This window comes from Salmo salar, chromosome ssa28 (assembly GCF_905237065.1).
Source record: "Salmo salar chromosome ssa28, Ssal_v3.1, whole genome shotgun sequence".
In the NCBI taxonomy this organism is placed as follows: domain Eukaryota; kingdom Metazoa; phylum Chordata; class Actinopteri; order Salmoniformes; family Salmonidae; genus Salmo; species Salmo salar.
Window position 1 is genome coordinate 15,537,951 of NC_059469.1, and position 23,782 is coordinate 15,561,732.

At 41.6% G+C, this 23,782-nt stretch overlaps 1 protein-coding gene across 1 annotated transcript in view; it reads right to left on the bottom strand.

Annotated features, from left to right (window-relative positions):
• LOC106589575 (extracellular serine/threonine protein kinase FAM20C) overlaps positions 1-23,782 on the bottom strand; it is a 67,252-nt gene that overhangs the window by 8,904 nt on the left and 34,566 nt on the right. The window contains exon 4 of the mRNA XM_014179708.2: positions 3,763-3,855. Within this exon, the coding sequence (XP_014035183.1) occupies positions 3,763-3,855 (93 nt within the window). The remainder of the gene's footprint in view (positions 1-3,762; positions 3,856-23,782) is intronic.

Consider the following 23,782-nt stretch of genomic DNA (forward strand, 5'->3'; position numbering starts at 1 on the left):
GCAGTATTATTATAATACAGAGCTAAACCATCATGGCAGTATTATTATAATACAGAGTGTAACCATCATGGCAGTATTATTATAATACAGAGTGTAACCATGGCAGTATTATTATAATACAGAGTGTAACCATCATGGCAGTATTATTATAATACAGAGCTAAACCATCATGGCAGTATTATTATAATACAGAGTGTAACCATCATGGCAGTATTATTATAATACAGAGTGAAACCATCATGGCAGTATTATTATAATACAGAGCTAAACCATCAAGGCAGTATTATTATAATACAGAGTGTAACCATCATGGCAGTATTATTATAATACAGAGCTAACACAGAGCTAAACCATCATGGCAGTATTATTATAATACAGAGCTAATACAGAGCTAAACCATTATGGCAGTATTATTATAATACGCAGTGTAACCATCATGGCAGTATTATTATAATACAGAGTGAAACCATCATGGCAGTATTATTATAATACAGAGTGAAACCATCATGGCAGTATTATTATAATACAGAGTGTAACCATGGCAGTATTATTATAATACAGAGTGTAACCATCATGGCAGTATTATTATAATACAGAGTGTAACCATGGCAGTATTATTATAATACAGAGTGTAACCATCATGGCAGTATTATTATAATACAGAGCTAAACCATCATGGCAGTATTATTATAATACAGAGTGAAACCATCATGGCAGTATTATTATAATACGGAGCTAAACCATCATGGCAGTATTATTATAATACAGAGTGAAACCATCATGGCAGTATTATTATAATACGGAGCTAAACCATCATGGCAGTATTATTATAATACAGAGTGAAACCATCATGGCAGTATTATTATAATACAGAGCGCTAAACCATCATGGCAGTATTATTATAATACAGAGTGTAACCATCATGGCAGTATTATTATAATACAGAGCTAAACCATCATGGCAGTATTATTATAATACAGAGCTAAACCATCATGGCAGTATTATTATAATACGGAGCTAAACCATCATGGCAGTATTATTATAATACAGAGTGTAACCATCATGGCAGTATTATTATAATACAGAGCTAAACCATCATGGCAGTATTATTATAATACAGAGTGAAACCATCATGGCAGTATTATTATAATACAGAGCTAAACCATCATGGCAGTATTATTATAATACAGAGCTAAACCATCATGGCAGTATTATTATAATACAGAGTGAAACCATCATGGCAGTATTATTATAATACGGAGCTAAACCATCATGGCAGTATTATTATAATACAGAGTGTAACCATCATGGCAGTATTATTATAATACGGAGTGTAACCATCATGGCAGTATTATTATAATACAGAGTGAAACCATCATGGCAGTATTATTATAATACAGAGCTAAACCATCATGGCAGTATTATTATAATACGGAGCTAAACCATCATGGCAGTATTATTATAATACAGAGCGTAACCATGGCAGTATTATTATAACACACAGTGTAACTATTATGGCAGTATTATTATAATACGGAGATTAACCATCATGGCAGTATTATTATAATACGGAGTGTAACCATCATGGCAGTATTATTATAATACAGAGCGTAACCATGGCAGTATTATTATAATACGGAGTGTAACCATCATGGCAGTATTATTATAATACGGAGTGTAACCATCATGGCAGTATTATTATAATACGGAGTGTAACCATCATGGCAGTATTATTATAATACAGAGTGTAACCATCATGGCAGTATTATTATAATACAGAGTGAAACCATCATGGCAGTATTATTATAATACGGAGATTAACCATCATGGCAGTATTATTATAATACGGAGTGTAACCATCATGGCAGTATTATTATAATACAGAGTGAAACCATCATGGCAGTATTATTATAATACAGAGCTAAACCATCATGGCAGTATTATTATAATACAGAGCTAAACCATGGCAGTATTATTATAATACGGATTGTAACCATGGCAGTATTATTATAATACAGAGCGTAACCATGGCAGTATTATTATAATACAGAGCGTAACCATGGCAGTATTATTATAATACGGATTGTAACCATGGCAGTATTATTATAATACGGATTGTAACCATGGCAGTATTATTATACAGTAATACCCATTTGTTTGCCTCTCTTACAACCAGGAGATTTTCCTATGATCATTAATGCGTTCTCAACAGGCAGGTAGGTCATAAAGCCTTGTAAAGCCAGTGGAGTTCCAAAGCAGACAGACAGGCAGACAGACAGACAGACAGACAGACAGACAGACAGACAGACAGACAGACAGACAGACAGACAGAAAGACAGACATAGCTGGGTGATTGGGTTAGCTAGGCTGGCAGCAGTCATTGTTAAATCAGATGTGTGCCTTTATTTTTACTTGTTTTATTTAACCCTTATTTTACCAGGTAAGTTGACTGAGAACGACCTGGGGAATAGTTACAGGGGAGAGGAGGGGGAATGAATGAGACAATTGGAAGCTGGGGATGATTAGGTGATTGATGGTATGAAGGCCAGACTGGGGATTTAGCCAGGACACTGGGGTTAACACCCCTACAATAAGTGCCATGGGATCTTTAGTGACCACAGAGAGTCAGGACACCCGTTTAACGTCCCATCCGAAAGACAGCACCCTACACAGGGCAATGTCCCCAATCACTGCCCGGGGCATTGGGATAATGTTTTTTTAGACCAGAGGAAAGAGTGCCTCCTACTGGCACTCCAACACCACTTCCAGCAGCATCTGGTCTACCATCCAGAGACCGACCAGGACCAACCCTGCTTAGCTTCAGAGGCTGCAGGGTGGGATGCAGGGTAGTATGCTGCCTGAGTCCCAAAAAGCATCCTATTCTCTAAATAGTGCACTACTTTTGACCGGAGCCCTATGGCCTTTCTACTGTTATAGGCCACATCCCAAATGGCACCCTATTTTCTACATAGTGCACCATAGGGCTCTGGCAAAAGTAGTGCACTATGTATGAAATAGGGTGTCAGGGATGCAGCCTATTACAACAGGAAGGCAGTGCTCAGCAACTCAGTGAGTATGACTCATGGGCCTCCTGATGTTTCGAGCTTAATAGAGGAACACACAGAAGTCTGCCTGCTAACAAACTGTTCCTCAGATATACAGACATGATGCGTGTTTATACCTGCTGCTAACATGCGTCCTTTTTCCTGATCTTGTTCACATACTGATTGCGCCCACATTTTCAGACATGCGTTTTACACATGGTAGTAAAATGTGTCTCTTATCCGTCCACTGGGTCCACATTGTGACCAGATTTAATGGTCCTACCTTGTATGCACATCTTTTGACAGATATTCTTTATTTATTTTAAGACACATATTGATGCCATAAGTCAATGGTGCCACCTTACAATGATTTTAGACGATGGGATAATGATGATTTCACTGTCCAGATCTGTCTAAACTTGTAAGATATCCAGACACAATGCGTGCCTTACTACATCCGGAGGTGGTCAGGAAGATCTGATCACAATCAGATCACTAATGCATCTTTTAATCATCTACACCTGTCCAGATATATGGGCATATTCAGAATGTGGACAAGACATGGACAAGGGTGCATGTTAGTACCAGGTATAAACGGGGCCAGAGAGACACCTATACAAACACACAGAGATAAAAACAGTGCACGCACGCACTGACACACACACACACACCCTGTGGATTCTTTGGTGTCAGGTACAGGTGTGTGTGTGTGATTTACCTGTCCAGATGAAAGGCAGCGATCTCAGCATTGTGTCTCTCAAAGTCCGAGAAGTAGAAGAAGTCAGGGGGCGTCTCCTGCTCCCGGGTCTGCCTGCAGGGGAAAGGGCAGAGGTCAGGGGTTATAACATCGTTCTCTTAGCCCCTTACAAGAAAACAAGCTCTGGGTAGACGTTGTCCTTAGGCACAGATCTAGGATCAGCTTCTCCTCCCTAAAACCACTTGATTTCAAATGTGGAAAATCACATGTGAAGTGTTCCAAAAATAGGTTCTTCTGAAAGGGCAATGATGTTCTTGGGATGTTTTATTTCTAGCTCACATGTTGTCTCGTGTAGTTTCATGTAGTTTTAGTTGCCATTTTGCATCCCTGTTGTAAAAACAAAATTCAGATGAGATCATGTTTTCACATTTGTAGTTTCATGTTATCACAAGTTGCTTTTAACATGTTGTCACATGTCACCATATTAACGTCACATGAGATCACATGTGAAATTCATGTGTTTTTTCTGTAAGGGTGACCTCAGATCAGTGTCAAGAGGCCAACTTCAGCCAAGTCCTATACGGAACAAAGACACACTGCCTGCCACAATACCAAGGCCCCTCTCTGGAGCTCTAACAGAGGTGAAGCCACAATTGAAGCTGTGTGGATCGTATTGTGGCTTCGTGTTTGTGACTGGAGAGACTCAAGGTTAGAGAATCCACTACCGTACTTTACCTATTTCTGGAGCCCCATGATCCTCCCTGGATTCCACACACATTCTGACTGAAAGCTCTGACTCTGTATAAAAGCAGCTTTGTAAGGCTTAACCCTCTCACAGGGCCCAACAGACCGGACCAACCGAGGTGCAAAGTAGTCAAAGGCATTGAAGGTGACGAAATACAAACAGACACTTTGGTACCTGTAGATTGTCAACGAGCTGACTCAGAAGTTATGTTTTTCAGAACAGACATGATAGCAAGTTGAATTGCAGTTCATGAACTCAGGGACTCACGGAAAAAACATACCACAAGACATACAAAATCTAAGTGTAATCAGGGTATTTCGCTGACTAATAGAAGGAATGTAGCTGAGATGGGACTTTTCCATCACTGTAAAATCAATGACATGCCTCATACATGCCTCTGTTGTTTACATAAGCTGTAGAAGAACAAAACACAATACAGAGAAAGTAGTTTCAGGAGAAATAGGTCTGCAACCTCTTCCACATCCATACCTACTCTGCAGGCCGTATCTCATCAGCTGAGGAGAGGTAGTGAGCAGAGGAGAGGAGGATTGGAAACAGATTCTTATCTTGGCAAGGCAATGCGCTCTGCTCTCTCTCTTCCTCATCCCTCTTTCTCACCGTCCCTCTCTCTTTCTTCCTCCCTCGAGCACTTCTCTTTGTCTCTCACTATTCTCCTTTTCTTCCTCACACACTCTCCCCCCCTCATACCTCATCCCCCCTCTCTCTCTGCAGCCCTCAGCTGTGTGTGATTGTTTCTCCCCAGCTGTGAGGCTAACATATGCACCAACCATTAAATAACTCACCAGGAACCCTGGAACACTCCACAACGCATTCCTAACTCTCTACTAACGCTTCCTTTCCCCTCCTTCCTCCCTTCTTTACTCAGTTCTCTCTCTCTCTCTATCTCTCTACCTCTCTCTCCCTCTATCTCTCCCCCTCTATCTCTCTCCCTCTCTCTCTCTCTCTCTCTCTCTCCCCCTCTCTCTCTCTCTCTCTCCCCCTCTATCTCTCTCCCTCTCTCTCTCTCTCTCTCGCTCTATCCTCCAAGGCCAGTCAGCCTGCAGATTATATCTTCTCCTTCCAAGAAGACTCTACAGGGACTGTTAAATTGAAACAGACTGTTTTTGCCTGATGAGAATAGCAACAGTGAAAAAGCTACTGTGTTTAGGTCTACGTAGGGTGTTTGGTTATGATCATAACTGATAGATTTACTACATTACAGAATATCAAATACATCTCAGGAATTAGTACAAACAAGTTACTGTACCAGCACAGTAGGCCTACTAGCCCTTAACACCTTTTCTTTAGGCAAACATTCCGTCCTATGATTCAAGGTCATTCAGGCTCCTGGAAATCCACAATCATACCTCATACATTCCTAACACATTCCTTTCATTGTGAGACAGAACAAAAGCTTAGATTCCATTTCAGTACAACAGAATACACACCATGTTTTCACTGTGTGAACTTATGGTCCAGTGGCTGTGTAAGACCCTGTCTTGCTGTGTCCCCCCTGACACTGTGTGTATGTGCCCATGCGTGTGTGTGTGTATGTGTGTGTGTATGTGTGAGTGCGCATGCATGGTGTGTGTGTGTAAGTGTGTGTTCCACCCCTCTTATTGTCTACTCCGGGGCCAGAGATGATCCGGTGTTGACACGGTTTTGTCAATGAGTGGCTCGCCCAGAGACAGGAAGGCTGGGTAATTACTATGATACACATCTAATTCAAATGCCAATAAAGCTATCCATCTGGAGCATGGTATTACACCTCGGCCTGAAGAGAAAGAGAGAGGGAGAAATAGAGAGGGGGGGGGGGGATTGTCAAATCAAATCAAAGTTTATTGGTCACTCTGCTGCTGAGTTTTCTGTCTTTACATATAGTACAGCTGGAGCTAAATACACACACACACACACACACACACACACACACACACACACACACACACACACACACACACACACACACACACACACACACACACACACACACACACACACACACACACACACACACACACACACACACACACACACACACACACAGGCTGTTGTGTTTGACCCTGAAGCAGGGGATAAACACATAGTTTACACTCCAGGGTTAGACAGCTTCTTGGCAGCATGGCGGCTTGGAGGGCCACAGCAGCCAATAGGTCTGCAGCCTGTCTGCAAACACTGGAGTGTGAGAATAGTAGCAGTACGCAACAGGAAAGCCATAGGCATTACTGTACACTACATCTCATACCTGATCTCTCTCACTGACTGAACAACAAAGAACAGACAAGCGGCAGAGAAGTCACATGGTCCCAAAGTCATATTGGCAACCATAAGTGTATACTTACTGTGGGCTCCAGTAAACCGTAGATGAGATGTGGCAGAACAACTGTGTAAAGGACTTAAAGAGTGAAAGTACAAGGGCATCACTCCTCCCTAGAGGAGCATGTAAAGGCTGACTCCACTATGTGTCATCTATCATCTGTCAAACAGACACACAAGATGAGGAGCTGACTGCAGGACACATGATGTCCTTCTGGGGCCTGTTTAGTAAGGCTACATGTTCACAATGCTGCAGACAGAACATGGTGTCCTTCTGGGGCCTGTTTAGTAAGGCTACATGTTCACAATGCTGCAGACAGAACATGGTGTCCTTCTGGGGCCTGTTTAGTAAGGCTACATGTTCACAATGCTGCAGACAGAACATGGTGTCCTTCTGGGGCCTGTTTAGTAAGGCTACATGTTCACAATGCTGCAGACAGAACATGGTGTCCTTCTGGGGCCTGTTTAGTAAGGCTACATGTTCACAATGCTGCAGACAGAACATGGTGTCCTTCTGGGGCCTGTTTGATAAGGCTACATGTTCACAATGCTGCAGATAGAACATGGTGTCCTTATGGGGCCTGTTTAGTAAGGCTACATGTTCACAATGCTGCAGATAGAACATGGCATGCATAGAGCTGATACAAGTCCCTATTCTATATGTCAGAGAATCACATCTGTTCTACACAATACATTTCTATAACCTCTCTAGCTCTAGGGGGAGGTGTTGAGCTGTATGCCCAGACAGACATTGCGCCCCCTGTGGACAGACACACAGCACTACCGGAGAGAGACCACAGGGACTTTGAGCCTACAGATGAGGAGGTGGCCACTGGAGCGCCAGGCCTGACCTCAGAGCTGATCACAGGAGAAAGGCAACACACATCCGAGGGAGGGTCATTGGAAAGGTCTTCCCTAATGGCTGACGGTGATATGTCTATCTACAAAAGCAGCGTATAGTTTTTATGAGAGCAATGACAAAAATATAATGCAAACTGAATCATGTTGTTGCGTTGGAAACGAGGCGCCTCATTTCGAAGAGTATCTTTCCCCAACCACATTTGAAAACAGAGTTGAAATGGGAGAGGTTATCTAGTGAACATGACCACTGTATCCTGCTGTGCAGGCTGGTGTGGCTCATACTGATTTAGTGCTCAGACAGACAGTGGTGGCGTAGCGAGCAGTGTGTGTACGTACTGACTGGGTCAGAATGAGAGGAGCAGAGTAGTGAAGAGAAGAAGTGGAGGAGGAGGAGGCTGTGGCCCTGAGTGTGCTCCAGTCTGCCCTGTCTTGTTTATGTGAGGGAGAGGCAGTGTGTGGACAGGTACTCAGCCAGGCAGGTAAAACTCCACTGAGGGACTGTTAGCCAGAGCACACACCCATGGCCTTTTTTAACAACTCCTACACAGTGGTCCAGATGTGTGTGTGAATGTGAGTGTGAGTGTGAGTGTGAGTGTGTGTGTGAGTGTGAGTGTGAGTGTGAGTGTGTGTGTGTGTGTGTGTGTGTGTGTGTGTGTGTGTGTGTGTGTGTGTGTGTGTGTGTGTGTGTGTGTGTGTGTGTGTGTGTGTGTGTGTGTGTGTGTGTGTCTGTCTCTCTAACAGCAGTAAAGACCCTCCAGCACTCCTCAGTCCCCCCCTGATGCCTCAGATCCCACAGCTGAGAGGGAGAATGGTTAAAGGCTCTGGCTGTGGAGAGAAGAAGAGACTGAAAGGAAGAGGCTGGTTGAAGAGAGAAGAAGAGGCTGAAAGGAAGAGGCTGGTTGAAGGGAGAAGAAGAGGCTGAAAGGAAGAGGCTGGTTGAAGAGAGAGGAAGAGGCTGAAAGGAAGAGGCTGGTTGAAGAGAGAGGAAGAGGCTGAAAGGAAGAGGCTGGTTGAAGAGAGAGGAAGAGAGGTTGAAAGGAGGAGGCTGGTTGAAGAGAGAGGAAGAGGCTGAAAGGAAGAGGCTGGTTGAAGAGAGAGGAAGAGGCTGAAAGGAAGAGGCTGGTTGAAGAGAGAGGAAGAGAGGTTGAAAGGAGGAGGCTGGTTGAAGAGAGAGGAAGAGGCTGAAAGGAGGAGGCTGGTTGAAGAGAGAGGAAGAGACTGAAAGGAAGAATGGCTGTGGAGAGAGGAAGAGGCTGAAAGGAGGAGGCTGGTTGAAGAGAGAGGAAGAGACTGAAAGGAAGAATGGCTGTGGAGAGAAGAAGAGGCTGAAAGGAAGAGGCTGGTTGAAGAGAGAGGAAGAGACTGAAAGGAAGAGGCTGGTTGAAGAGAGAGGAAGAGGCTGAAAGGAAGAGTCTGGTTGAAGAGAGAGGAAGAGACTGAAAGGAAGAGGCTGGTTGAAGAGAGAGGAAGAGGCTGAAAAAAAGGAAGAGGCTGGTTGAAGAGAGAGGAAGAGGCTGAAAGGAAGACTGGCTGTGGAGAGAAGAAGAGGCTGAAAGGAAGAGGCTGGTTGAAGAGAGAGGAAGAGGCTGAAAGGAAGAGGCTGGTTGAAGAGAGAGGAAGAGGCTGAAAGGAAGAGTCTGGTTGAAGAGAGGCTATGTGTGGCTGTGGAGGGTACTGTACGGAGAGGGAGAGAGGCTGAAAGGAAGAGCGTGGCTTGTGGCTTTGGAGACAGCTGTTTTCTCAAGCCCCAGCGGGGGTATGTTTGTTTCACTCTCACACAGTACAGAGACTGGAGATGACAGGAGAGTCAACACGAAAAGACTGACAGGGCAGCTCTCTGCATTACCTTTTGACCCAGCTCCCTTCTAAAACACCAGGCAGTGCTTTTGTGTGTCTACTTCCTAAGCTATTTAAACAATGGGTTAAACACTAACAACTACTAGTCTGGGGGCTATTGCAGATTCTTAGACCTTGCTTGGGGGGTAATAGATGGAAATATCCCTCCTTTTGAATTAAACCACCAAACTCCTTAGAATAAACATTCAGTCAGGTACATTGCAGCCATTTCAAAAGGCCTGCGTTCATATAAAAAGGACCTACATGGAAATCCCTGTTTGAAATCCCTGTTTGAAACAGTTATTAGAGGGTAAATGTGTGTGGCAAGACACCATGAAATGTGTTTTTCCTCTGCAAGGCGAACACAGGAGAACTGCATGTCAGTGTTATTGTGTCATCGAGAGGCTTTCAAGATGACAGCAAGAGACAGCTAAGGGACTGACATATCCTGCACCTGCAAAGCAATACAGGATGAGATCTGTAATCCTACACACGCACGCACGCGCACACGCACACACACACACACACACACACACACACACACACACACACACACACACACACACACACACACACACACACACACACACACACACACACACACACACACACACACACACACACACACACACACACACACACACACACACACAGTAGATAAACTGACAGGCATATCCTAATATCCTTCACTACAATACTCCACATCAGCAGGCCTCCTCTACCTCCCCTACCTGGCCCTGTTGTAATGACATCCTGTAAATACCAAGGCAGGCAGCTACATCAACAGGCCATAAAGAGGGATCAATCATCTATACATAATCTGGGACAGATTTACAGTTCACTAGCGCTGCTGCTGACAGCCTTCCTCAATCTCCATCTCTATCCTCACCCTTTCAGATCCCCAAATCACAGCCACGCACTACAGTGAACTGGCATAGCAGCTCATCATGCCACCCACCTCCCATCTCCCTAAAGAGGCAACAGTAGCTACAGATGTAGGGTCTTAATTTGATCACTCTTTTATTGCTGAGAATTTTCCTGAAAAGCAGAAAATTCAAACTTGTTGTGTATTTTAGTTTTAAAAAGACTTCTCAAGTTTGTAATTTCCATTATGAAATTTGAGACTTGATTTGTCCTAACGAAAAATGTATCAACTTCTACAGAAATGTCCATTCATTATAATCCACATAAAAATTCACATTTCCTGGTGCTGCAGGATTATTTGGCTCAAATTAAGATCATACATCTGTACATGGAGTTGCACTATAAGCAGCAACAGCACTAGAATACATGACATCTCTTCTCTCTCTCCATATACCTACAGACAGAGCTCAGGTCTATGCTGTCCTGTTCAGTGATGGCATCTATAACTGCATATTATTTATAGCTTTCAGACCTGTGTATTTCAAACCTCAACATCAGCAAACCATCTAACATAAGACAGCACACTTCAGTGTCTTACTGAAGCCTGGAATATTTCTCAGAAATGCATAATAATTTCTCTCATTCCATTTCCAGTACATCATCATCAAAGCCACCAGGAAATTATAAAGGGCTTCCATTTAATTAAAATGTATTTGATTAAAAAAAAAAACTGGGTTTGAGAACGCAACTAAGCATTTAAAAAAAGGCTAATAACATCCAACCCTGTGACGTAAAGAGGCAGAGTGTGGAGTGTCTCTCAGCCCAGAAATGAGGCTCCACTGTGGGGCTGGTAAAGAGAGATGGAGGGCTCTATGGTGCCAGCTCTAACAACACCTGAAGGATATTACATAACTAACCCCACAGGGATGCAGAATGAAGGGCTCATAAAAAACTCATTCATTATAAAAGGCGTGAAACATGAAGGTGTAGGTATTCACTTCATTTCATTTTAAGGAATAACGGGCATGAATAAATGATGTCGCAGAGTGAAGTGTGGAATCAACACTTCGTTGTACCACTGCCTTCAAATAAAAAGGAGTGTTGCATTAAATTGTAGGTTTCTATTTAATTTCATCATAAGGGAATAATAATAATACTCTTACAGCTTGTTTTTAGGGAGATGAAAGCTTTCTAGTCTACAGCACCTGGGCTTCAACTCTATTCTGATGCAGAGTTAACTATGTTCAATACATTATTTAACCTTCAATTTATCCAGGTTATCCTCATTGACAGGGCATTTAGTTTTCAAGAGATAAGACTGCTTTTAATTATAAAAGGTGTGAAACATAGGTTTTCATTGAATTTCCCCCATAAGGAATAATACACTCAAAGTACTGATTTCATCTATACACTGAGTACACCAAACATTAGGAACACCTTCCTCATATTGAGTTGCACCCCCCCCCTTTTCCCCTCAAAACAGCCTCAATTCATCAGGGCATGGACTCTACAAGGTGTCGAAAGCGTTCCACGGGGATGCTGGCTAAGGTTGAATATTTTCCCGGTATTTTACAAATGTTCCACCCCGAGAATAAATCACTTTTCCTATGGTAACCCGGTATTTCCTGCCAAAACTGGAAGTGTCATTCAAAAGCATTATAAATCATATAAATGTCTGGATTTGATTAGAACTTTGATTAGCATGAAAATTCAAACCAGATGCTACCTGAGCCTGATGAGCCATATATTAAATACATTTAATGAGCCAAAGCCTAAAAAAGGCCAAATTATTTTGCTGTTATCCAATACATAGCCTATATGATATAGACTACTGCACATTACGCACGGTAGAAAAACATGAAAGCCATAGATGTAGCTAGCTATATGCTCTCTTGGGTAAATAAATTAAACTAGCTCCAGTAGGCAAATCTTTTTGAGTGTGAACTGTATGACTGTACTGTGGCGCAGTGGTCTAAGGCACTGCATCTCAGTGCTAGAGGCATCACTACAGACCCTGGTTTGATTCCAGGCTGTATCACAACCGGCTGTGATTAGGAGTCCCATAGGGCAGTGCACAATTGGCCCAGCATCGTCCGGGTTAGGGTTTGGCCGGGGTAGGCCGTCACTGTAAATAAGAATGTGTCTTAACTGACTTGCCTCGTTAAATTAAATAAAAATATACTGTATTATATGGACTGGAACTATGCACATCGTTCAAACCATGGTAAAGCAGAAGAGAACATGCGATTCTGGTGCAGCACATGTGGCCTACAAAGTTACAAGTATAGGCTAGTGAATTTGATTTTAATTTAGAAATATAATAGGGCCTATTTGTATAATCGGTAGGCTGACTCATATACCTTTCTGACTCCTCTTTCTCTGGCTGCTGTATTTAACATTCAGCAAAAAAAGAGCTTGCATCCCTCTTCGAATAGTCTATTGATATAAGAAATGCTAAAAACAAATAATGTCTAGCAAGCTATTCTAGTCTAACTTTTCCTGCATGGGACTCCAAGAGCTAAAGAGTGTTTTTTAAGGAGAGCCCAGCGGAGCAAATGTGACTGAGTCTCCATTGTATTGAACATGGAGCTTGACATCAGATTGCGAGCGAAGGTAGAATAGCAAATGAAGAATAGCAAAGGTAGAATAGCACAGGCAAAATAGCAAAGGTAGAATAGCAAAGGTAAAATAGCAAAGGTAGAATAGCAAAGGTAGAATAGCGAAGGTAGAATAGCGAAGGTAAAATAGCGAAGGTAGAATAGCAAAGGTAGAATAGCGAAGGTAAAATAGCGAAGGTAGAATAGCAAAGGTAGAATAGCAAAGGTAGAATAGCGAAGGCAGATTTGTGATGGTAGAATAGCGAAGGTCGTTAAGGTAGAATAGCAAAGGTAGATTTGCGATGGTAGAATTGCGAACGTAGAATAGTTCATGTAGAATAGAGAAGGTAGAATAGCTACTGGTGCTGTTCTAGTTAGACCTCCTATACTGTATTGATGAATTGATCCACACTTCCATAACACCTATCACAATGCCAAAGGTACATTTTTTCTTGCTGAAGATCAGATTGATTTTCAAATCAAATCAAATTGTATTGGTCATACACATATGTAGCAGATGTTATAGCGGGTGCAGCAAAATGCTTGTGTCCACAGCTCCAAGATTGATGTCAACAATCACCAAGCATCCATGCATCTACTTAAATGTTCAGTTTGCTTCTGTGACAATAACATAATCACCTTTTTCACATAATTGGAATTGACTATTGTCATCCTGCAATGCAGGATAAGGACAACTCCCACTGCTATTGTTGTTTATAATTAGAATTGCCCTCTGAGGTTTGGGTTGTAGTAATTCTCTGGGGGGGTCCGACCATGTCTCTGAAGGTGGTGTTGTTCATCTTGACTGTATTAGCTGCAGTATGTACCCAAACCACATTTGGAAGTTAAGTTGAATGGAATGGTCTCTGGTCTTTGTCCCATGAGCTCATTCAGAAGGTGATTCATTTTGAAGAGCATTGCTGCCAAAACAAGCACTTGATGATCAGAATCCATCTTATTATCCTGACTGGTCCTTTTTCGAAATTCAATAGCTAATCTAAAACATAGTTGTAGGCTATAAGCTTCTCAAAAGATTTCCCTCTCAAATTGCTTGGTGCTCTTTTTTGCATAGACTGGCTCAATCCCTCTTTTTGAAACTCTAGCATTCAGAAAGTGGTTCTGCACTGACAAAAGGTTGTTAGAGTGATCTCTGTGAAACTATAAGCTATTATCTGTTCTTAATGGACACCCACCAAGTGACCAGGGCTTCACTTTCCTCACTACCTGTCCCTCTCTCCCTCTGTCTCCCTCCCTCCCTCCCTCCCTCCCTCTCTCTCTTGGTCTCTCTCTGCCTAGTTCTACTAGTTCTACTGTCAACCCTACAGTACAATAACACAGAGGCCATGGCTCTACGCTGGTTTAAACGTAAATCTACCTTCTAAATCTATTTTCTCTACTCCGACGAGTCTACTTTTGACATAGTGAACTAAACTCCACTCCGTGATGAAGGAAGTTCCTGATGAACTCCACCAACGGAGTGGAGCAGAGACCAGGCTTGGTGGAATTTAGCTTCGACTACACTGATTAGCCCAAGGTCAATACTTAAAAAATGCTAATTATGAAATGCCAACCTTGTACCTATGTTTGTCCTCTGTAGTTGCGTGCCTTTTTTGTTGTTGCTGAAATCCATACCTTTTCAATAAAATGTTAATCAAATACTGTACAACCACCGACTATTTCCTTGTTGAGATTCAATTAGCACATGCGCATTTGCGCTGAGTTGCCATTTTAGAGCAACAGCATTTACTGAAATGTATGGATTGAAACAAACAAAGAAAGGCACAGAACTAAGAGGCCAAACATGGGTACAGGGTAGGCATTTAAGAATTGAAATTGTTTGAAGTATTGATATTGGGCGAATCGATGTAATCGGAGCTATAGTCCACGAAGCCTGGTCTCTGCTCCACTCCGTTGGTGGAGTTCATCAGGAACTTCCTTCATCATGGAGTGGAGTTTAGTCTGCTATTTTTGGCATAATAAAATATAAATTATAATGTATGTACTTACTTGTTGATGCATGAACAATAAACAGGTATAGGTGAAGAATCAGCTACTTATGCATCCTTATTGCATCAAACTATATACAGCAAAGACTACTTTGTAGTAGCATGTTCTTCTGGCATAGCTAAGATAATAATCATAACTTAACCACATAAACCCATCGCCTACACAATACAGAAGTTAAACGAATGTTTCCCTTTACAGCAATTACTGCTAATTATCAGGTCTGGTATTCTCTATTATCACTCTGAGCACGTAGCACATCTTCTCTCACTCTCTCACGCTCACTCTCACTCTCTCGCTCACTCTCACTGTCTCTCACTCACTCTTTCTCTCTTTCTTTCTTTCACTCACTCTCTCTCTCTCTCTCATGCTCACTCTCACTCTCACTCACTCCTCTCCCCCCCTTATGTGCCCACTGCAGGCTTCATCTGCCCCAAAACCTTAACAGCACAGGAGGATTCTGGGTACTATACATGTCCAGGTGGGCAGGATTGATTGTTGTATGCATTCATTATTCATGTTCCCCCCTGCCTCGGCATCGCTGGGCGGAAATCATTTCTAGGAAGGCAGCACTACCTTCTAGACGGCATTAGCTACCGGGAAGGAAGAATGTTCAGAGTGTTCTGGAGATCCCAGGCTGATGGTTGTTGTGATGAGTGGGATTTGCAATGACTGGCACCCTTGATAAAGATGAGCAAAAAAGACTGAGCTATATTGTATGCTCCAAAGTTTTTTTTAAATTATATTGTTTTATACTAATACAATTACTCAGAAAAAGATATGGGTCAAAATTATTGGCACCCTTGTTTTCAATACACCTTGCGAGAATACCATTTTTTTAATGAAATTGGAGAACACATTGGGAGGAATTTTAGATCGTTCCTCCATACAGAATCTTTCCAGATCCTTGACATTAAATCAAATCCAATGTTATTTGTCACATGCGCCATATAGTGAAACGCTAACTTACAAGCCCTTAACCAACAATCCTTTGTCTGGTTAAAGGATTGTTGGTTTTCGCAAATCTACCTAATGTTGCTTTTATTGTCAATGAAACATTTATTTGTGGATTTTAATGTGAGCTTGGGGTTATTGTCTTGTTTGAATATCCACTTGCAGCCAAGTTTCAGACAGGTTTTTGCCTAAAATATCTTGGTACTGAGTAATGTTCATGATCCCTTAACAAGGGCCGAAGGACCAGTGGGAGCAAAATATCCCCATAACATCAAAGATCCCCCACCATATTTTACAGTAGGTATGGGGTTCTTTTCTGCTCATGCTTTCTCATTTTGACGCCAAACTCACTACTGGTGTGTGTGGCCAAAGAGATCTATTTTTGCTAATCTTCATCAACGGTGCCAATATTTTAGGACCTGACTGTAGGTTTGGAGGAGAGAGGGAGACGGAGTGAGAGGAATGTTTGTGAGAAAAGCGAGAAGGATTAAGAGTGAGAGAGAGAACGAGAGAGAGAAAGAGAGTGAGAGAGAGGGGTGAGCGGGGAGAAAAAGATACAGGGATTTTTTCAGCTCCCCCTCTCTCAACATGCCGCCCAGCCAATTATGTTTTAATTATGTTGGGTAATGGATGGTTTTCCTGCACCAGGCTAATATGTGAAAATCACAACTGACCTCACTCTCTTCTCTCACTACAGAGAAGCGAACAGGGCTGTGTAACACTCAGTGATAAGGTGTCCAATCAAAAACGCATCTTTTGACCGATGGTTCAAATAACATGTTAATTGTGTAGATTCTCTAAGAAAACAAATGGTCAAAACCTCATGTCTCTATCATAAACCGTTTGTACCTTTGTAGGATGGCCAATATTAGAGTGACTAAATCAACGGAGGCCAGAGAAATAAGTGGTAGAAAAGTGGCCACAAACAGGAAAATAGCATTGCGTCAGCTAGGCTGGATGCTATGTAAGAATTAAGGCAAACCCGACAGGCTCCCCGTTGAACTCATCATCTTCGTTCTCGAATCTGGAGGACATAAAGCAATATAGAGGTAAGATAGATATCTTTAGTATATACGCGTTTCATATTAATGCGAAATTCCTGTTATTTTTCGAAGAGTTCTCTGAAAAACAAGGGGATCTCTGAAATGTCAACGGAGCACTGAGGGTACTGCAAGCTTTCATTTTCAAGCCTTTTACATTTGATTCAGCTCATGGCGTGTTCATTTAGCTTTTTGAAACAACTTTGCTGATGACCACAACATGTAAAATCCTCAAAAGTCACTGCGAGAAGCGGCACCGCTCTGTCCACAGAGCACGGTGCTTATTATGGGATGTATTAGGTTACCAAATCTGACAATTTGGTTATAATTTCATTGATATGTTTGGGAAAGGCCCCACTGAACAATTCAGAACATTCAGAATCATATTTGTCTTCGTAAAATGTCTTTTATAACATAAGGAAGTGAAATTTCATCACCAAAGCGTGTTTTCACCCACTCTGGGCAGTTTAGTTGGACACCCTACTCAAACTCATTCCACCCTTGTACTTCATTGATGAATTAAGGTCACTTATTCTGTTCTACCTGATAATGAAATGCACCCACCTGGTGTCCCAGGTCTAAATCAATCTCTGATTAGAGGGGAACAATGAAAAAAAGCAGTGGAACTGGCTTGGAGATCCCAAATTGAATTTGAAGGCTTTACAGTGAAGATATGACATAAACAACAGGTGCTTCTTACTGTAAGAGGCTAGATCATATTGTTTCAAGGGGGAATGGAAGAGAAAATAATTATAACGATGCAGCCTTGCAGTTCCTTCCCTTCTCAAGTGGTAGAAATGAGATACATCTAAGGGGATGGAAAGTGTATGAACAGTGACTCTCTGCTAGGCCAGCTAGGCTACACATACTATATACAGGGGCTTTTTAACACAAGCTTAGGATGAGTAACTGTCTGGAACCGATCTGTTCCATTCCTCTCAGCTGGGGTCTGATGGGTTTAGCTATGTCTGGAGAGCAGAGGAAGAATCTCCTGAGAGAGAAGAGGAGCGGCAGAGGATGAGAGGAGAGGAGAAGAAAGGAAAATGTAGGCATGAGAGCTAAGCTGCAGAGAGGAGCACAACTCTACAGAGTGGTGGGATGATTCTCCTAGGGCATTCTGAGGGCCGGGGGGGGTTGGTTAATGGGATAACTTGGCAATAGAAGGACCATCATTTGTGCCATTTGAGTGGAGCCCTCAGTCATACAGCCATCCAGGCCTCCTTTGTGAATACACACGTACACACACACACACTTCAACTGGCTATTCCGGGCAGGCGGTTAATGATGACACAGTCATAACGTCAGAGTGCCAGGGGCAGTCCATTCCTTCAGATTACACAGCTCTGCTTGGCCTGGCTTAATGGACGGAGCCAGAGACAGACAGACACACTGTCTGTGTCGAGGCAAAATGTATCTTCGTAGCAGCTGCGTGGGGCAGTCACACACTTCTATTTTTTATTTTTTTTCACCTTTATTTAACCAGGTAGGCTAGTTAAGAACAAGTTCTCATTTGTAACTGCGACCTGGCCAAGATAAAGCGTAGCAATTCGACACATACAACAACACAGAGTTACACATGGAATGAACAAAACATACAGTCAATAATACAGTAGAACAAAAGAAAACAAAAAGTTTATATACAGTGAGTGCCAATGAGGTAAGTTAAGGCTTTAAATAGGCCATGGTGGCGAAGTAATTACAATATAGCAATTAAACACTGGAATGGTAGTGCCAAGGCTGAGGTCAATTCATACCGTGAAAAAACGGCATTTATTTTCAATGACTTCTCAGTAAACTGATGAGTAGAAGCTACTTTTAATTTGACATTTTCTAAAAAAATCACTTCCTGAATTGACTGCCTTCAATTCGAATTCATCCCAGGCCTGATGCACGCACAAATATGCGCACGGTCATGTAGTGCATTGACACATAGTGCAAAATGTTGTTGGTTGGACAATACTAACTCACACATGCTGCCCTTGTCCAGTCCATAAACCAGCTCAGTCAGAGAGTAAATGAACTTCCAGACAGACTCAGAGAGCTCAGGAGAATCATATTGCATCTGTGAACATGTGAAAGTCATTCAGCAGAGATGGAAGTGGGAGCAAAGAACGAGGAATTGTGAACTCGTGGCGCCATTCTTCCCTTGTCATTTGAGATGATGAACACACACACACACACACACACACACACACACACACACACACACACACACACACACACACACACACACACACACACACACACACACACACACACACACACACACACACACACACACACACACACACACACAAAGCTAAACTTCCGCTTCCAGTGAGCTTCCGCTGTAAACTGCAGTTTGATGAGTGTCTCCAGTGCTAGGCTAGCCCCTGGGGATCCTGCCTGGCCAAGCTGGAGGAAGTACTGACCATCATCCTCTAGCACAGTTTACACAGTTCAGATCCTCTTTACACTACTGGACTAAGACCCATAGTTCCACCAGGGTTTACACAGTTCAGATCCTCTTTACACCACTGGACTAAGACCCATAGTTCCACCAGGGTTTACACAGTTCAGATCCTCTTTACACCACTGGACTAAGACCCATAGTTCCACCAGGGTTTACACAGTTCAGATCCTCTTTACACCACTGGACTAAGACCCATAGTTCCACCAGGGTTTACACAGTTCAGATCCTCTTTACACTACTGGACTAAGACCCATAGTTCCACCAGGGTTTACACAGTTCAGATCCTCTTTACACTACTGGACTAAGACCCATAGTTCCACCAGGGTTTACACAGTTCAGATCCTGCTTTACACTACTGGACTAAGACCCATAGTTCCACCAGGGTTTACACAGTTCAGATCCTCTTTACACTACTGGACTAAGACCCATAGTTCCACCAGGGTTTACACAGTTCAGATCCTCTTTACACCACTGGACTAAGACCCATAGTTCCACCAGGGTTTACACAGTTCAGAAGAACCTAGTAACCTACAGTAGTAGCATTGTATCAACAATGGTGCTACTTATTAATATCTTACTTAAGACCCTTGTGGATTTATAATATTGTGCTGTTATTATTTATATTAATAGGATCTATTATTGTCATTATTGACTGTTTTCCATGTTATTTGGTAAGTTCTCTTAAAAAGCACCTTCATAGATATGCAATAAACATTCACTTAAAATGAACCTTACAAATAGCAGTGTTGGGTGATTTGGAAAGCCATAGTCAGTCAATAAATAATATAGTAATACTCAAAGTAGGACCTTGAATGTGTTAGTGAAGGGTGGCAGTACTGAATTATGTTATCATGGGACTGCCCATATTTGCATCTGGCCTACGCCAGTTGGCGGCCAATGGTTTACCTTAGGAAGCAAAGGTTCGTCATGAGTCAGGAAGATGGTCTGATGGGGGAGGCTTTAGTGGGTGGAATATTAGGACAACTGGAGGTTTACAAAGTTGCAGCTACAGTATGTTTAACAGTGCAAATATTATGGTACAGCTATATGGACACTTAATCATCATGGTACTGTTTAATGGTAAGTTTACAAACATTGGATGTGGGAAGTATAACTGAAACTTGAGTATCATTATGGTAAGTGGGGAAATAAGTATAGCCAGGTACAATTGTAATGGATAAAAGATAAATAATATAATATATATTGTTTACAGGAAACTCATTCTACAAATATAGATGAGGTTGGGTGGGAAAAGGACTGGGAGGGAGAAATATATTTTTGTCATGGGCAAAGAAACTCAAAATGGGTGATTATACTAATTAATAAAAACTTTGATCTGATTGTGCAAGCTGTGCAAACAGATCCTCAAGGAAGATGGATTCTTTGGAATATGCTATTGGACCAAAAACTGATTTGGCTAATTAATCTATATGGGCCAAATAATGATGATCCACACTCCTTTGAAAATATATATAATAACCTACTGAGCTCACAAGCAATGCATTAATCTTTTATTATGGTGGGAGATTATAATATGGTTTTAAGTACCTCAATGGATCGTAAAGGAAATCACACTACAAACTATCACCCTCAAGCACTTATGGAGATCACGAATATCATGGATACATTACAACTAGTGGATATAGGAAGGCTGAAAAACCCTGACCTAGTAAGATATACACGGAGGAGGCTTAATCAAGCTAGCCGTCTTGATTACTACCTGGTCTCATTCTTGCTGGTATCAAAAGTTGAAAAAAGTATTAATAGGAGATCGAATGCGATCGGACCAGCATCTAATTGGCCTCCATATAACTCTTACAGAATTTCCACGTGGACGGGGATATTGGAAATTTAATCAAAGCCTTTTGGATGACAATTTGTTTTTAACTAAGACAAAATAATTCATAATTTACTTTTTTCTGCATAACATAGGTACAGCAGATCCCCTTATTATATGGGACACTTTTAAATGTACTTTTAGATGCCATTCAATACAACACTCATCATTAAAACAAAAGCAGTTTAGGTCAAAAGAGATGAGACTAATAAAGGAAATAGAGGAAGTAACAGTGCAGGTAGATGGTCATGGAAACTGTATTATAGAGGCACAACGTAGGTTAGAGGAAAAACAAAACGAATCGGAGGTACTTATTCAAGAACGATCAAGTGTAATGTATTACCAAAATAAAGCTAATTGCATTGAAAATTGTTAAAAATGCACAACATTTTTCTTGAATCTTCAACATAAAAATGCTACCAAAAATAATTTACAGAAATTCATTACAAATGAAGGAGTCATCCATGATTCACCAAATTATATTTTGAAAGAGGAAGAAAAGTATTTTAAGCGTTTGTTCTCTTTTCAGTCTCCTCCATTTCCACGAAATGATGTTAACTGTAAGGATTTCTTTCCTAATAATAATAATAATGTAAAATGAACAAATTTACAGAAAGACCTATGTGAAGGCCAACTTAAAGAATATATTTTTGAGGCAATTAAATCTTTTCAGTCTGGAATGGGATACCAGTAGAGGGATATCAGACCTAATTTGATGTACTCAAAGATCCATTAATAGCATGTTTTAATTACTCCTATAAAAATGGTAGACTTTCAGGTATTCAAAAAGAAGGTCTGATTTCATTACTACTAAAACAGAACCGGTGGTAAGTATAAAGATCCAGTCCATTGTGAATCCTGGCGAAATCCATAGCACATAGAATAAAAAAGGTTTTACCAGATATTGTTCATCCTGATCAGACAGGTTTTTTACATGGACGACATAATGGAGATAATATACGAAAATGATTTTAAACAATTGAGCATTATGAAACATCACAACAACATGGTCACAGGTTCAGGAATGGTAAAAAAAAATCACAACATTCACTTAAAATGAACCTTACATATAGCAGTGTAGGGTGATTTGGAAAGCCATAGTCAGTCAATAAATAATATAGTAATACTCGTAGGAAAGGTTTTCATCTTTAGCTCTTTAGAATGGTTGAAAAGGTATGTAAAACATCACAGTGCAATTGAAAAATATATGTCACATGGAAACCAAACGAGGGTGGTCTATGGTGATAGGTGGGATGGGCTGAGAGTGGCTGAGGGGGGGGATTAGAGAGTTTATGTTTTGTAACGTATATTGTTATGTGATTGCTTTATATAAAAGTAACATATATGTAAAATGTGTATGCAAAGTGTGTATTTATATGTAGCAGAAAATCTGTAAAAAACCCCCGAAAAGATATGTGTCCTTCCGAAGATGAGGGATGGGTTAATAAACATAAATACAAATACCCTTGTCGAGAGGTTTCATTTCAGAATATAGTAAGGACCTATTCTCCATTGTTTTATAAGTACAGAAATAATGTAACTATTTGGATGGCTGAAATGTGACCATTCAGACCTACCTGGCTAGGAGAGCCTTTTAAAACATGGTTAATGCAGGGAAATGGACTTGGCACCCTGCAAAGTGACATGCTGGAGCAGAGGTGACTCTGCTACAGCAGCTATACATACACACCTTAACATACACATCTCTTTACTTACAGACTGCTATCTATTGCATTTCCCTCCACCTGCTGAATGCCCATTCTCCTTTACGTGTAACATTAGACCCTGTTTTAATGGACTGTATGGATTTCCCAGCAGAAGCCCCTATGTAACCCCATTGCCTGACATCCCACTAGTCAGTTAGCCAGTCCCAGTACAGAATGGACGATAGCCAGGAGCAGAGTGGGACTCCAACACAGAGTCCTCTGTCTGTATGATCCTATAGGAGCCCTGAGGTAAAAGAAGAGAAAAAAGGAGGGAGGTGAACGGAGAGAGAGAAAGGAGATCACAGATCCAGTTTCTGGAAGCCCCCCGAGTCAGTCCTGATAGCTGGCCTGACCCTATTCATTCATTACAGACACTCTACTCCAGCTACATATAGTGTGTGTGTGTGTGTGTGTGTGTGTGTGTGTGTGTGTGTGTGTGTGTGTGTGTGTGTGTGTGTGTGTGTGTGTGTGTGTGTGTGTGTGTGTGTGTGTGTGTGTGTGTGTGTGTGTGTGTGTGTGTGTGTCTGTCTGTGTGTGTGTGCATGAGTGTGATTATGGAGTGTGTGGGGTATGGATTAGGTCGATCCACTGATTGGGACTCAGTTATTCCTCTTGTTGTCTTTCACGTTAGCTATATCTTCATTAGTGCCGTGAGAGGAATCAAAGCAGATTAATTAAAAGTCCCACTGTATTGCCGGTGTGTTTTGGACCATTTTAAACATTGTGTGTCTGAGATACAGACTTATGGGTTGTCTATTTCCTCTGCATCCGTAGATACTGACCACTAGTCTGTGTGATTAACGGAGGCTGAAGTAGAGCAGTGTTTGTGAAA